Source organism: Paramormyrops kingsleyae, chromosome 9, assembly GCF_048594095.1.
Source record: "Paramormyrops kingsleyae isolate MSU_618 chromosome 9, PKINGS_0.4, whole genome shotgun sequence".
NCBI lineage: Eukaryota > Metazoa > Chordata > Actinopteri > Osteoglossiformes > Mormyridae > Paramormyrops > Paramormyrops kingsleyae.
The window spans coordinates 8,589,960-8,604,616 of NC_132805.1; the positions used below are offsets into that span (position 1 = coordinate 8,589,960).

General features: G+C 48.0%; 1 protein-coding gene across 1 annotated transcript; it reads right to left on the reverse strand.

Moving 5' to 3' along the window:
* Positions 1 to 7,549: 7,549 nt before the first annotated feature.
* utp11 (UTP11 small subunit processome component) lies at positions 7,550 to 13,360 on the reverse strand. Its single transcript, XM_023812997.2, has 8 exons — positions 13,189 to 13,360; positions 12,961 to 13,022; positions 11,439 to 11,541; positions 10,247 to 10,363; positions 9,943 to 10,036; positions 9,690 to 9,820; positions 7,833 to 7,943; positions 7,550 to 7,666 (listed from the first exon to the last, which is right to left on the reverse strand). Exons 1-8 carry the CDS (start codon positions 13,246 to 13,248, stop codon positions 7,583 to 7,585), a joined length of 762 nt encoding a protein of 253 aa, XP_023668765.1. The 5' UTR covers positions 13,249 to 13,360; the 3' UTR covers positions 7,550 to 7,582.
* Between the last annotated feature and the right edge of the window lie 1,297 nt (positions 13,361 to 14,657).

Below are 14,657 nucleotides of genomic sequence, written 5' to 3' on the forward strand. Positions count from 1 at the left end.
TGTCTGAGCCCTGGGACATTTGTCCACTTCACAAAGGAGTAAAACCAAAATATTAACCCTTCATCTTTTGGGCGCATTTTTCAAATTCTGTCCCGGCTACTAGCGCTTGCCCACGCGGCCGTCCGGCCTTTGTGCCGCCTCGCCCCCACCGCAGCCGCCGGCTAGGTATTTAAAAGGTTGCGTCAAAGCCTTGGTCATCAAGTGCCATTTTGTTTCTCTTTTTTTGTCATTAAAATATCACCCTTTGCCCAACACGCAATCATGCTCCTTCCGTCCATTAACGTTTCTGCATCCTCTTTTTAAAAAAAAAAAAACGATTTTCATTACCGAAATGCACCCCTGCCCACCCCCTCCACGGGCCTCTCCAGCAGGTTGACGTGCAGAGTGGACGGACAAGGTCGCATCTACCTATAAACCACATTAAAAATCACTCAATTATGCAAATTGGGCCACCCTAATGCAAGCCGGGACCAGTCGTGCTCACGATTAATCATAATGAGCCACTTTGTGACCCGGGCACCTCGTCTAAGCGGATGGGTTCACCCCTCCAGTCCGTCTGCCGAGGTCCTGGTGTCCGTCCTTGCTGGACGAGGCCGCCAGTCAGTCAGTGCCTATTCATTCCATCCCCCCCTCCCAACAACCCACCACGGACAGGACCAACATGGAAGCGTCATGCACCTCTGTCAGGAAGGACATGAAGCCCCCCCCCCCCCACCGATGGCGAACCCCCTTTGATCTGCTCCTGGAGGACACGCGGTGGAACCATCCCAACTTGCCCACCTCCATATTCATGAGCCCTTATAAATATGCAATGGCAGCCTTGCCACGCCTGTGTAGCGCGCAGTCGCATGGCACTGGGCCAAGGGGGCGCTATCGCCACCCGCGTCAGCCCGCCGCCGCCGTATCGCTGGCGGCGTAATTAGACGCTAAGTATGCCCGTCAGGCGAGAGAGGAATCGCTAAGTGCTGTATTTACTCCTTCCCTGGCAGCCCTGTGCTTATCAGGGCGTCAGGAAGAGGATGCAAGGTGCAGATGCCCCCCCCCCCCCAGCTGTTTCTCGATACCAGGCTTATTTACTTGTTCCTTGAATCTACACATTTGCTGTGCTGGGTTCTGCGTTTCCCCTGCCGCCACACGAGGACTAGAGGTCAACCTTTGCCTAGGGAAGATTGCTTGTGTAAATAATTAGCCAGATTAATCACCCCCCCCCCCACGCATCATGTTTTGAAACTGCTCTGCATGTATTTACACCCGAGTCCCACCTCGCTAAACAGTCTACTGTGAGATTCACAGCATGGGGACGGGTGGGTCCCGAACCAGTGACCTTCCGGTTACAAGGCAGAATGGCAATCGCAGAGATGGCCTACTTCCTGTCTCAGGGTGCTCACCATCTTATTCAGCTCACTGCTGTGGATTGTGGCTCCCCAAGACCTGATATTTATCATCCATCTGAATTTTTGGATGATGTTGCTTCGGCTCTCATGCCTATCAGCCAGGTGCTTCCCTGGAATTTCCCCTGTAAAATATTCACAGATGATCCATCCCTGCACTCATATGCCATAACCGCATATTCGGTGCACTGATACATTGAACCAAGGGCTCAGTCCGGGAATTACAGACACTACAGACAAGTCAGAGACACCAGGTACGAAATCATCATGGCCAAATCCTTGCCAGCCCTCACTGTGGTCTGGGAGAGTGCCAGACCGTTACGGCACACTGTGCCGTGCGTAGGGTGTGTTTCACCGAAACTTTGCCCCGGATCGTTACGGATTCCGTGCCGCATTCCTCTCTCCAGGCATCGCTGGATTCGCTGATGCGAGCCAGAAAAAAAGACGTTTTGCTTCTTTTCAGAAGTATCTTTGTTCCGGATCCTGTACAAATATGGGGGGATTTAAATAATTCTCCCTGTGTGAGTGGGTATGTGTGTTACCCCAAAACCCAATAGGACCTGGTACCAGGTGGATCAAACAGAATATTGCTCACAGACTGCTAGAGGCAGAAATGAGGATCAGTACAGACAGTCTGCCTCCCTCTCTCTCTCTCTCTCTTTCTCTCTCTCTCTTTATCACACACACACACACACACACACCTGCCTGACTGCGGGCTTCATTTGCAGCAGCTCTGTTGACAGAGAGATTAAACCATCTCAACATCAGCAGGAAAACGTAGCAAGAAAAGATTGGGGAAAAGATAAAAGTCCACCTTTAATTGGAAATCCAACATTCGGACTTCCCAAGGAATTAGAGTGCATGGGAAATGGGAGAATGATCAACTCTGATAGAAAATAAAGGAAAGATAAACATTTAGAAAATGAACAGAGTCAAGTTAGGCGTAGGGAACAAGAGACACGGGATGAGGAAGATCGGGGGGGGGGGGGGGCTACACTCACAGTGATGATGTATAATAAAGCGGAACGTGATGGAGGACATGGGAATCGCGGCGAACAGGGGCAGCAAGGGACATGGGGAGGAAGAGGAGGGGAGGAAGAGAGAGGGACAGCAGGGGGGGGGGGTTCATTAAAAAAAAGCACAGCACTTGGCATCTCTCCCATACCTCCCAGCTCATTATAGCCCCAGCCCCTGACTGCGGCCTCCCACCCCCCCCCCCCCCCTCCCAAATCACGCCTGCAATCAGAGCCTTTAATTAGGTTAATTAATTTGTATGATCCCTTGTAGGGACACGACTGATGAAGCAGCCAAACCCCACCATGTTTTTTTTAAAAAAAAAAAAAAAAAAAAAGAATCTGCTGGCGGTGTGTCACCCAGCCCCCCCCCAGCTCTGGGGGGAGGCACACGGTGGCCAGTGTCACGTGACATCTGGTCCGACCAGCTCCTGTTCTGAGGAGGAAAAGGGACTTCAGTATGTGCAGATGTGAAGGGGGGGGCAAAAACAGCACTTCATGTGCTTTAACTGATATGAGACGGACTGTCACCCAGGGATGGGGTCAGATGGCGCCGTGTGTGGGGCTCCCCCCGGTGGCCCTGCTGTGACAGGCGCATGGGCTCCACGCCCACAATCCCCAGCAGTTCATCACAGCTACGTGGCAAAAAGCGCTGATTAGTCCCCAGACCTGATTACAGTCAATCAGCCGGGCCTCAACCGACAGCCCCGCTCCACCCGCGCCGCGGATCAGAACCGGCGCCGGGGGGGGCTGCGGCAACCACAGCTGTCAATGGGAGGATAAAGGCTGGCCTATCCCGAATAAGGGGCCCATTCAGGGAGATGCCGGCGTGGGAGATCGGGACCCGAGCCGCATTTTTGGAGAAGGAAATCATCGCACGCGGGGCACAGCTGGGCCTGCTGGAGGGAGGCGGGCACCAGCGATGCGGCACGATCGGCACGGGAAGTGACGCACAAACATGGAGACCAGGAGATGTGCTGCAGTTAAACCATAATAAACACGGGGGGGGGGGGATTGATGGGCTGATGACATGCAGGCAGATGCACTCCCCCCCCCCCATAATCCAGCCAAGGAGGGGGCTTTTCTACTCCTGAGGGGTGAACCATGATTTAGGCTCCCATGCAAATTTAATCAATTCGAGTGCCTCTCACCCGCCAGAGTCGTGCCTCATTAGTGGCAATTTAAGAGAGCTGTGCGATCTTACCTTGTAGCACATGCACCCTGCCCCCACCCTGCCCCCCATGCCCCCCCCATGCCCGCTGTCAGGCATGTAAAGATCTTCCTTCAGTCGCTCCTCCGTTGGTGCAGGAACAAACCCAGCTCACCTCCTCCCGCTTCCAGCTTCAAAGCGGAATGACAAAACATTAAAGTTAAGGGACGGATCTAAGCCCAATGAACTCACCCTTTTCTAGTCCTCGCCTCGCCTCCCCCTCTAATTGAAGCAGGGGGGGTGGAGATCCTTCAGGCACACACATGCAGATCAGCCTACGAGCTCGGATGGCTCCAGCAGACATTAGGTCGCGCTCTTCATTACCTGCCAGGGGGATCCGGAGTCGCTGCTCTGTGCCGATGCAAAGCGCCCAACTCCCCGGGCCTCTGGAACCCCCTGTGGGGCCCTATGCTCCTGACAGGCAAAAAGGGCGAGGCAGGGCAGGGCGAGGCAGTGCGAGGCAGGGCGAGGCAGTGCGAGGCTGGGCGAGGCAGGGCGGGGCCGTTACAGACTGATCAAAGTCGAGCTCGCCGAAGTGTTTAATAACCCACCGAAACACGCGTGTTTCACGCAGAAGCAGTAAGCTTGTTGCGACTACATCCACACACACATGATTTATTCCTCTTGGGGGGAAGCACAGTGTTGGCTTGGGGGGGCTGTCTTTTTGAGGAACGGTTTGAAGATGATTTCCTAGTGTATCCGGATTCACAAATGAAGCTTCTGAATAAGCAGCAGAAGGGTTTGAGTAAAGTTTGGATTGTGGCTCTCCGGCTGCCCTGGGTTGGTTTGAGGGAGAGGGGTGGTCTATTCCAGTTTTACTGACAAAGTTCCATCTTGCCTTGGACCCTGAGCCACACCTAAGCCAACCTGACCTCACTGAGATTTTACCCCCAAGCTGGGGTGAAATGCTGTATTTTCACACCATACTTCTAAAGACTTTAACGCGCCACCACAGACCACAGCAGAAAGTGAACAAACATATAACAAACGTATAAAACACCACGATACAAACACTGCTCCATAAATGCAAACTATTTACTGAGGCAGCAATCGCAGGCCTGCTTAACAACGGACGACTTCACTTATATCAATGACAGAAATGTGTACATTCTCACAATGGGCCTCTTTTCCCCACGAGGGGCAGCGACGGGGCCAAACATTCACCCATGGGTCCAGCCGAAAGTCCGTAGGAAAGGGCATCACAGGCAAGGCACCCCCGGGGGGGTCAGGGGGGCAGAGGAAGCCTTTTGCGTATCTGGGACGGCAAGAAAAGGAGGGACAGCGCAGAGGAATTCTGCCCGGTATCTCTAAAATCTGCAGGACGGCTCCATCCATATCGTTACCGCCCGCTCCCCCGCCACCCCCGGACCGGGGGGAGGGGGGGGGGGGCTCCACACAGAACAGTGAGCTGACTGTCCTGCAAGGATCCTGGAGAGCCGGCTTTGACCCACCCACCCACCTCAGGGGGCACCCCAGCTCTGACGCAGGAATCAGCGATCAGGATCACAGGCCACCGTAGCCACCGGCCCAGCATGGAGTCGCGACCCTCGTTTGGCACAGCGGAAAATCACCAATCACATCCGAGCTACTGAGATCCAGACAAAAACATCTCCCTTTTAACCCTATTTAACAGACACGGAATTCCGAAATTGCTAAACTCACCCTGGCTTCCTGTCCAGGATATACCCCACCTAGGTGATCCACACCCCCATGTAACACGGACTGCTACATGCATTTGGAAGATAGATGTATGATAGGAGTACATGCAGGTGATGTAACTGCCATTTTCATCTAAGGCAACTTACATTTTTTTTCTGAAGCACTTAGGTACGCTGCTCTAAGGCACAACAGCAGGTACCGTCTCTGGACTCGAACCGGCGTCATTCAGGTCACCAGCCAAGATGGCGCTAGGTGCCACGCGGTAATTAATCGCAACGCAATAATGAATTCTAAGCAGTTCAGCTTTTGCCCAGCTAATTACATTTACACTTGTTTTCACCTAATGTTTGCACCCTAATTAATATGTCAAATCCCAAATGATAATCCGACTCCCTTAATTAAAAAAAGAGAGCCTTCCGGAGAGAGGTACCTTTCGCTTCCCTGCAGGTGGAGGATCTCGCCCTGGGAGGGGCCCCGCAGACAGCTCTCCCCGGGCGCCTGCCCACCCCCCACCAGTACCCACTCCTCCCCCAGGTCCTTCAGGGCTTGACGGATGGGGTCCTTTATGAAGCGGCTGCTGTCAGTGTAATCAATCAGGACGGGAGGGGAGAGATGTGCCAGGAGGGGCAACACACACACACACACACACACACACACACACACACACACACACACATGTTGGCGTACCTATCTAAATGGTAACCTTCCATTCATTTCTATGGGAAAAACCCTAATCCCAGTTACAACACCCTTAATCCCTACCCAGCCCTAACCTTAACCAAAAGTAACCATGTATGCTGTTTACAAAATCCAAAAGGGGACCTAAAAAAGGAAGTTTCAGGTTTTACCATATTTTCGGGACATGCTGGTCCCAAATGTGATCTATGCAACCCCCCCCGCCCACCCCCCCACAGATAATACAGGCATCACCCACAGCATCTCGTTCCCTCATCCCGTCTGTCCATCCATAAGACACAGCTACAGACCCAAATGTCACCTATTATTTAACCCCAAAATAGTGAGTCTGGTTCACACCCCATGAAACACACACACCCATCGTACCAGGGATACATTCAGCCGAGGATTAAAGACAAAACAGATGCCTCATGACTCCCTCCTGAAAACACATGTGCTTTTGTGTGCGTGTGTGTGTGTAAGGTGACGGGTTCGCGCTCGCTCTCCGATACCCGAACGTCAGCCCTAACTTCTGCCTGCAGGTGTAAAATCGAGATGTAGCACGGTTAGGGTTTCACGCTCCTGCCACAGTGCCTGTTTTGCCAAAACGCACAGCCTATTTTGCATTTACAATTAAGTGCATTAGCACATGCGTCGTGTAAGAGAATCTGCCAGCTCTGCCCCACCCCCCCGGGGCTGAGCAGCCCAGAGAGCCGCAGAAACCAACACGCACATGGGGCGTCAGTCCTGGCCTTTCCAGAACCCCCGGCTTTGAAGAGAATCCAGCTTATTTTGACACAAGACCCTGTTCATTTACACCGGTCCAGACGAAAAACAAGACTTTTCAGTTCCTAGTTCCTAAAGAACAAAAATAGTTTTTTTGTTTAAAGGTGCCTGATAGCTTCAAGGAAGAAAATATAGTAGCATTTATATCTGCAAAATGAGCCAATCCAAGTAAAGACAGCGCTGGAGATCATCATTACAGGTTTAATTGCAAACATTAAAAGTCTGAATAGTAATTGAAGATTCATCGTCACCATCGGACAAAGAAGTACTGAGAGATTATAGATGTATGAGAACATGAATATGAAATTTTAACATGAATATTATAATGGCTTGTATTAAGTATCCCACCGATAGACAATTTATAACCAATTGACATAAAAAATAAGCACTATGAAACTGTAATTAGACTGAAATTTATTATCAATTATTTCGATTGCAAATCTCACAACTGCAATTAACCCACTTCTCAACGGAGAGCAGACAATGGGAAGTAATAAATCCAGATAGTATCCGATTACTTGTCAAATAGCAGATTCCTTGCAAGTGAGCGATCCCCACTGCGAATCACTGCAAAGCCCACCAGCGCCCCCTGCTGGCTCATAGGCACAGCACAACAAAAAGGCCACAGAGTTTTAAATTCAAAAATGTTTAATACATAATCCAAGCCTTACTAAGCATTTTTCTTGCATCTTATAAATACAAAAAATCTTCAGATATCATGTGTCGGAAATTGTTCTTTTCTTGAGCAGCCAAATCACAACCAAGGTGAGACTATTCCAGAAGAACAGGAACTTTGAGGTCACCCGTGATGTGGGGGGGGGGGGGGGGGGGGGGGTCACTGTCAGACCTCAGCGCTTCCTCTTGGTATCAAATTTGTAGATTGCTGGGGCTTGCTTGGTCTCCTTGCACACCTTTATTTTCTTGCACTTCTCCTGGAGAGGAATACAGAGATGTGGCCTGTGAGTCGTGTTAGACATCACCAGGCATTCTGCACACCACATCCCAGAGAGTTAGGTGTAACATTCGGCACTGAGCCCACAGCCACCTGTTGGGCGGGACGTGTCCTCATCCCTGACTGCTGGGTGGGGTCTAGCTTACCTGCAGATCCTTCCGGGTCTGGATCTTCTGTTCGATAACAAACATCTCCTTTTCTCTCGCCAAGCGCTGGGCCAGCATCTTGTACTGGTGTCGTCTCTGCCTGGCCAGTCTCTAGGAGGGGGAGTTTAAAAAAGAAATGAATCATGCAATAGAGGAAGGCCAGGGCCTGTTACCTGTGCTTAGGTCAGGAGGGGACTCCCCCACAGACCTCCCCACAGACCGCCCTGAGCAGAACCACGCCCATAACACATCAGAGACATGCCAGCCGTTCACCTGTGCCGCTGCGCGTTTACAGCATTTACATCCACACTGGATGCACTACGCAAATCAGCTGGAAGAGTTAGTAATATGAGGCAAATATACATATTTCATTCATTTACTTTTTTACATTTACGTAAGAGTTCTAGGTATACATTTTAGAGAATGGTGTCTACGTGCCAATTACGGTATGTCCGCACTAACACATTTTCGTTTAGGAACACAAACATTTTCCTCCAATTTAACCATCCGTCCTCACTAAGGCGGATCTTTCTTTCCCCAGAAGTGGGAGAGCATTTTCATAGCTGTCTGACAACTGATATTTCTGTAAATGCATTAGTGCAGATGCTCAGAAACGTAAAAATTGTGTTACGCCTAAATCAGTGAGCTCCGATTGGTTCATACTTGGCTCGTGACCCTTTTCCAATTAGCTCTCTTCATTTCGACGCCTCTTTTCCCAATTGGTTATTCTTCACGGGTATGAAGAATGAATGCTTTGCCTTTGTTTTCATGGAAGTGAGCCACATGTGAGCATGGAGGATGTTCAGGATTCTCCCTATCTGGCATATGTTGTTCTGCTTCCATGTGTGCAGCTAAATTATGTTTTGTGTACATTGTACACCGTTTACAACTATTGTAAAGGTCAAAACGAGACTGTACCTGAGAAGTTTAAGTGCAGCTCTAGCTTACGATATAAAGACATCCAGCCACTGAACATTAGAGTAAGACAAGAGCGGACTGCACCCTAGGGGAAGAGAGTGAGGCGTGTAGAGACTAAAGACTGCGTTGTGGCTGTGATGATTCTTTTTATGTACAACTTTGTGTTTGCAACGCTGAAGGACTGTGATATTTTGCTTTTGCTAAATAAAATACATGCATTTACTTAAACAGATGGTTGTGTATGAGATTAATCAAGTCAAGCGTTTATAAAGACTAAACTTTATTACTAATCAGAGTGAAAATAAATGATCCAAAATATATACTTCGCCACTTCTAGAATTATAAAAAATTTTGGTTGAACAAAAAATGTGCAAATGACACCCTGTGCTTGAGCTACAGGAAACAAAGTGCTCCACGTCTAAAAATATATAAAGCTTTAGTTAAATGTGCAAATGAAGAACGTCAGAGATACATGCATTAACAATCACTTTTATATACAACATAGAGAATTAGCTAAAGCTAATTAACGCTTTCATTTGCCTTTAACATGGAGCAGTGTGAACAGAGGTTTTTTTCAGCACTAGTGATAACGGTAGTGCGGACGCAGATCTTTTCCTTTGAGAAACTACTGTAAAGAAAATTTAAACGCATTAGTGCGGACATAGCCTTAGACCCTGTGCAGGGCAAGGCTCACCTTGGCTGCTGTGCAAAGGCCGAACGTTTGTGCGATCCTGGTGCTTGAGAAGGTAAAGGTGGTCTTGCCAACTGAGCACTCAGCTGAACTCGTTATTTCTCTGATTAAAGTAATCGAGGTCCTATTGAAAGCTCTACAATAAAGGACACTAAACACCCCTCGTGACAAAATGGAATTGAACCCAGGACCACGGTGGCCCTTCCAGTCAGGCGGTGGGGGATGGGGGGTGCCCTTACAGAGCTTACCTCGATTTGCTTGGGATTCGTGGCCCCCTGGATGGACTTGGTCTCCAGCGTCTCCATACTGGGCCGGTTGAACACTCGACCCACCAACTCAGGGGCTGTGTTCAGGTGTGTCGCCAGGTCAAAGTTGTCCACTAGGGGGCGCCAAACAGCAGCAATGGAGAGACGTCTTCAGCATCACAGCAGCCACAGCGCGTTACCCATCCCGCAGCCCCCCGGACGTTCATGAACGGCAAACAAACACAGCCCCTCTCACCTTCTTTTTTAGTATCTACAAAAAACGTGTGTTTATTCCTCATTTTGCCCTCAGCGTCCAAGAGGTGAAGCTCCGATCTCAGCCTTTCGATTTTCTTGGAGGGGGATAGGATGCATTATGTTATAGGTCAGCCGCAGGCGTCTCACCAGCCCAGCTGTCAAATATCGGTTTGCATAAACGATTAACGAGTTGGGCAGGGAGCAGCTTGTGACTAACAAGCCTCGACGCTGTATGGAGGTTTGCGTGCAAACCAGTCAAGGTGTCTCAAACACAGAAGCGAATATCTGCACAGCGACACAGCTACCTTAGCCTCGGCCACCCTCTTCATCCTCACGTAGCCAATGTCCTGAGTCCTCATCATTTTCTTCTGCTCCTCCGTCACCACGTCGTCATTTTTTGGCTTCTTTATGTGAACGCCGTCCTATTGGTCCATAGCAGAAGGTGAAAGGTCGCAGATGAACACAATGAATCTCACTGCCTGAAAATTCTAAAAATCATCACCCCCCCCACCCACTCGCTGCCGCCCTCCCCAGACGGTAAGACGTGGAAACCCACGGGGTCTCATTCAACACGGGTGAACATGGAATTACCACCTTACCATGTTAGTTACAATTCAAACCAATTGTACATTTGAGCATTCATACTAAATCTACACTACGTAGATAATTAAACAGCACACAGATACTGGAGAAGGGCCTCAACCCTCAAATTCTACAGCATAACGATATTATCAGCCGAAATGAGATAACTGCAGATAAATCAATATCAGAATTTATAACTGCCGAAAATTGACAATTAAAAAAGCAATGAGACGGAAGACGGATTCTTCAGCTTTGTTACGATCGTTGCACACTTTGTCCACCAGAGGGCACACAGCAATGCCCGAGTCAGCAACACGTGTTTATTTTTGTACATTTAACTCATTCTTCAAAACTTGTCATTTGTTTGATGTTTGTTTGTTCAGGTACTATTTATGACAAACATTTATTTGCAAACTACATTGTGATGTGTTATCGTCAGGAGTACACATAAATCTTTGTTATGGGGGAAAAAACAGGGAAAAAAAAAAAAGAATAAAATCAGCAGATATTTCATTACCGAATTTTTAAATTCTCAAATATCGAAATTGGTGCAGGTATTGGAAAATCCTGTATCGGTCAGGCTCCAAGAAGTCCATCATCTGAACTACTACAGCCGCCGTTGTCATTCATCCGCACGCCTCACCTCCTGGAGCCCTAGCAGGTTGGTAAATGGCAAACTACACACTGCATATCCCAACAGTCAGGGCTGGCTCTAGCTACAGACAGCATGGGTGTTGTAAAGGCCCCTGAACTACCTGTGGAGGAAAATCCAAGTACGCATTTCTTGGTAGGGGGCCCACCCAAGTAAAGGTTCTCCCAGGGCCCCTGAAAAGGTAGAATCGTCCCTGCCGGCAGTCATACATACACCTGACTATCCACGCAGTCAGCGACGCCGTTGCCGATCCAGCCACCCACCTGCAACTTTGAGTTGATCATGTTGAAATAGAACTCGTCCGGATTCTTCCGCTGCGCCTTCTTGCGGAGCGCCAGCAGCGTGTTCTGTTTCTTGTGGTAGTCACTGGGTTCCCAAACAGAGCACAGATCGTTGGCACGGCTCAACCAACCAGGCTGCCAAACACGACACGCTGCTGAGAATCCACAGCGCGTCGGTCTCTGCATGTCTGTATTCATTATACATGCAGGAGTCGCTTGCAGTCAATCATAATGGAGGAAAAGGCAGCTAAGGGATCTTCCAGAGTCACCATGAATTCTTTACTGTTTCTAAATAAGCCAGTAACAGGTGAGGATACAGGCTATACACCAAAACCAGCATCGATTGCTGAACTAGTATCAAACAGCTTGTAAAAGTCTGATATCAAATGCTTACTGACTGTTTACCCTGTTCTTCCATTGTCAAATTAACAAAGTAACACTGTCTTGTGCTCTGTCAATATATCCCTGCCAACTGAAGGTTCATGAGATGCATCTCTGAGCTATTTTAGAGACCTGGCTGATCACTGGTCGATCTAACACTTTAAACATCCCCCTACTGGTGAAAGTGATGATTCCACTGAGAGCAATTCATCAGTTGAAAACACATTTTTATATAAAAGTAAATAAAAACAAATATAAATAAAATTACGGATTAGAGTCAATATATCGGGAGATATGGTACCGAGTAAGGCCAAACTAAGGCAGTGATTCAGCGTGTAGTCGTGCCAAGACAGAAACTGTGCCATACAGGCAGCCATGCCATCTCTTACACATTTGCTCCCTATCATTTATTTTGGGGCACATTGGTTTTTTGCAACTTTGCATGGCTGCGTTCATTCTTCTTCCACATTTGCACTTCATAGCCACACTCCATCTGTCCAATAATCATTCTCATTCACTTGGATGCTCACAGACCCCACACAGTCATGAGCTAGGATGTTCTTATTTCCTAACTCATTTCAAACATACAATTACAGGTAGTAGCTTTCAAAATATAGAACACTCACACCTCTCAGAACAGTTGTGATTAATGCAGTGTTTTATTTCTTTCTCTAACGACGTAATCAAGCGCTGGCTGCATGGAGAAAATAATCGATCGAATTCAGTCGACCAATTCTGCTCCATCACCATGGATAACACTTACTAACGGCCTACGTGAGAAGCTGTCCCCTAAGCAACCTCTTAAGGGAGAATTTGGGAAACTCACGTGGAAAAGATCTTTAGTAAGGTATATCTTTCAAGTAATCGTAAAAAAGAGACACCGTTATCGAGGAAACGCACCCCAGAATTTTAAAGGTAAATCGGAGTGGGCGTGGCCCGACAAGCACACAACCAATCAAAGCGATTTATTGAATTAAGGACCGCCCCAGCACTGTTTCTGGCACCCCACGTTGCTGTCGATAATACTTGTTCAAATGTTTCAACAGCAATCGAAATAACACAATAAAAGGTAACAGAAAAAATACAAGTGTTGTGTTTCACATACAGAAAGGGAGTTACTTACTCTGCCCTAAGTCTGTAATCTTTTTTCTTCTCCAAAATACCAAAGTGTTTTCTGAAACCGGGCTGGTCAACACATGGAAAAGGAAAGAAGTTCGGTGAGACATGCAATCTTATATAAAACGAAATAAGAGAAAAGACAATGCTAATTCCGAAAAGCAGATATGGCTGTAAAGCGTTCTGTACGACCTAGAAAAACCACACGACTAACGTAGCTATTAGTTAAGCTTACCTGAGACCTTTCTTTGTGGTTCCGTTGTTGAGATTTTAGCGCTTTCCTAAATGAAGACATTGTTCAACCCTACACAAACCGATGCAAGTTGGAATATCGAAGCAGCCGCAACAGCTTCAACGTGTACGGTGTCCAATGTGGATACGTAAAATACGTATGGACGGATGTCGACGTTTTGACGTAATCAAGAAGCGACCCCTGCGCGCATGCGTACAAGGAGCTTTGAATTTACGTGGTTGCTTGTGATTCTCAAGGATGTTTAAAATGTGTTTTGATTGTCTGCATACGTCTTTGTTAAAGTTCAGACTTGTTTTACACACTTTAGTGGACTGTAGTGCCGGGCAAACCGATTAGGCGGCCTTGCCCTGTACTGCGCGGTTAATAGTAACACTTTATGAAAATATACTGGTGTGAGTTATCTGGTATTGTGGTGTTTCAATTCAGCCAAAAGAGGGAGTTTGGGAACAACGTCAGACCCACGCATTTCAATCCACCTGCCTATTAGATATTGATTTAATTACAGGTATCCGTCGACTTACGTCCTGTCGAGTAACGTCCGATCTTATGAACGTACGAGGTCCATAGCAAATAATATACACTCATCGAGACGTAGTAGGTCGTCAGCGGGTGTATCGCTTGGTGCAACAGACACAGGAGAATGGGCTGCCAGCCGACTCATGTTTCGTACTGTATATGGTATTCTGCCTTATTGCAAACTGTTGATTGTTGGCTCAGGGTGGGGCTCCATTTTAGCCACATTCATTGGACCTAGATTTCTAGGTTCCAGAGGCAACATCTTACCAATGGATACATGATTTCCATATATTACATATTCAAAGGAAATAACTCAGCAAGGCGTTTATTTCATTCACGAAAGCACACAATCATGATTAAAGTCTGCAATTTTATTTCAGTGGTGTAATTTCGGGTGGCATGGTGGCGCAGAGGTTACCGCTTTTGCTTCGCATATCTGGGACCAGGGTTTGAGGCTCTGCCCCGGCTCTGTGTTTGCATGTTCTCCCTGTGTCATCTTGGGGTTTCCTCTGGGTTTTCCGGTTTCACCCCACAGTTCAAAAACATTCTGAGGCTGACTGGAGTTACCCAGTTGCCCGTAGGTCTGTGTGTGAGTGTGACCTGTGATGGGTTGGCACCTCATCCTGGGTTGTTCCCTGCCTTGTGCCCGTAGCCTCCAGAATAAGGTCTGGACCTCCATGACCCTGAATAGGGCAAGCAGTGGCCTGTACTACGAAGCGGGGTTACTGGTTTATCGGGGTAACTTGTCGGATTTAAGGTACCACAATTTAAATGGACTTCACATTCGTTCACTTACATTTTGCCCAGACTACCTTAAATCTGAAAAGTTACCCGGATAAGCCAGTAACCCTGCTTCGTAGTACAGGCCACAAGTTCTGAAAATGGATGGATGGGTAGTGAAATTTCACAGAGTGAGTCAAAGGAGCACTCTCTTT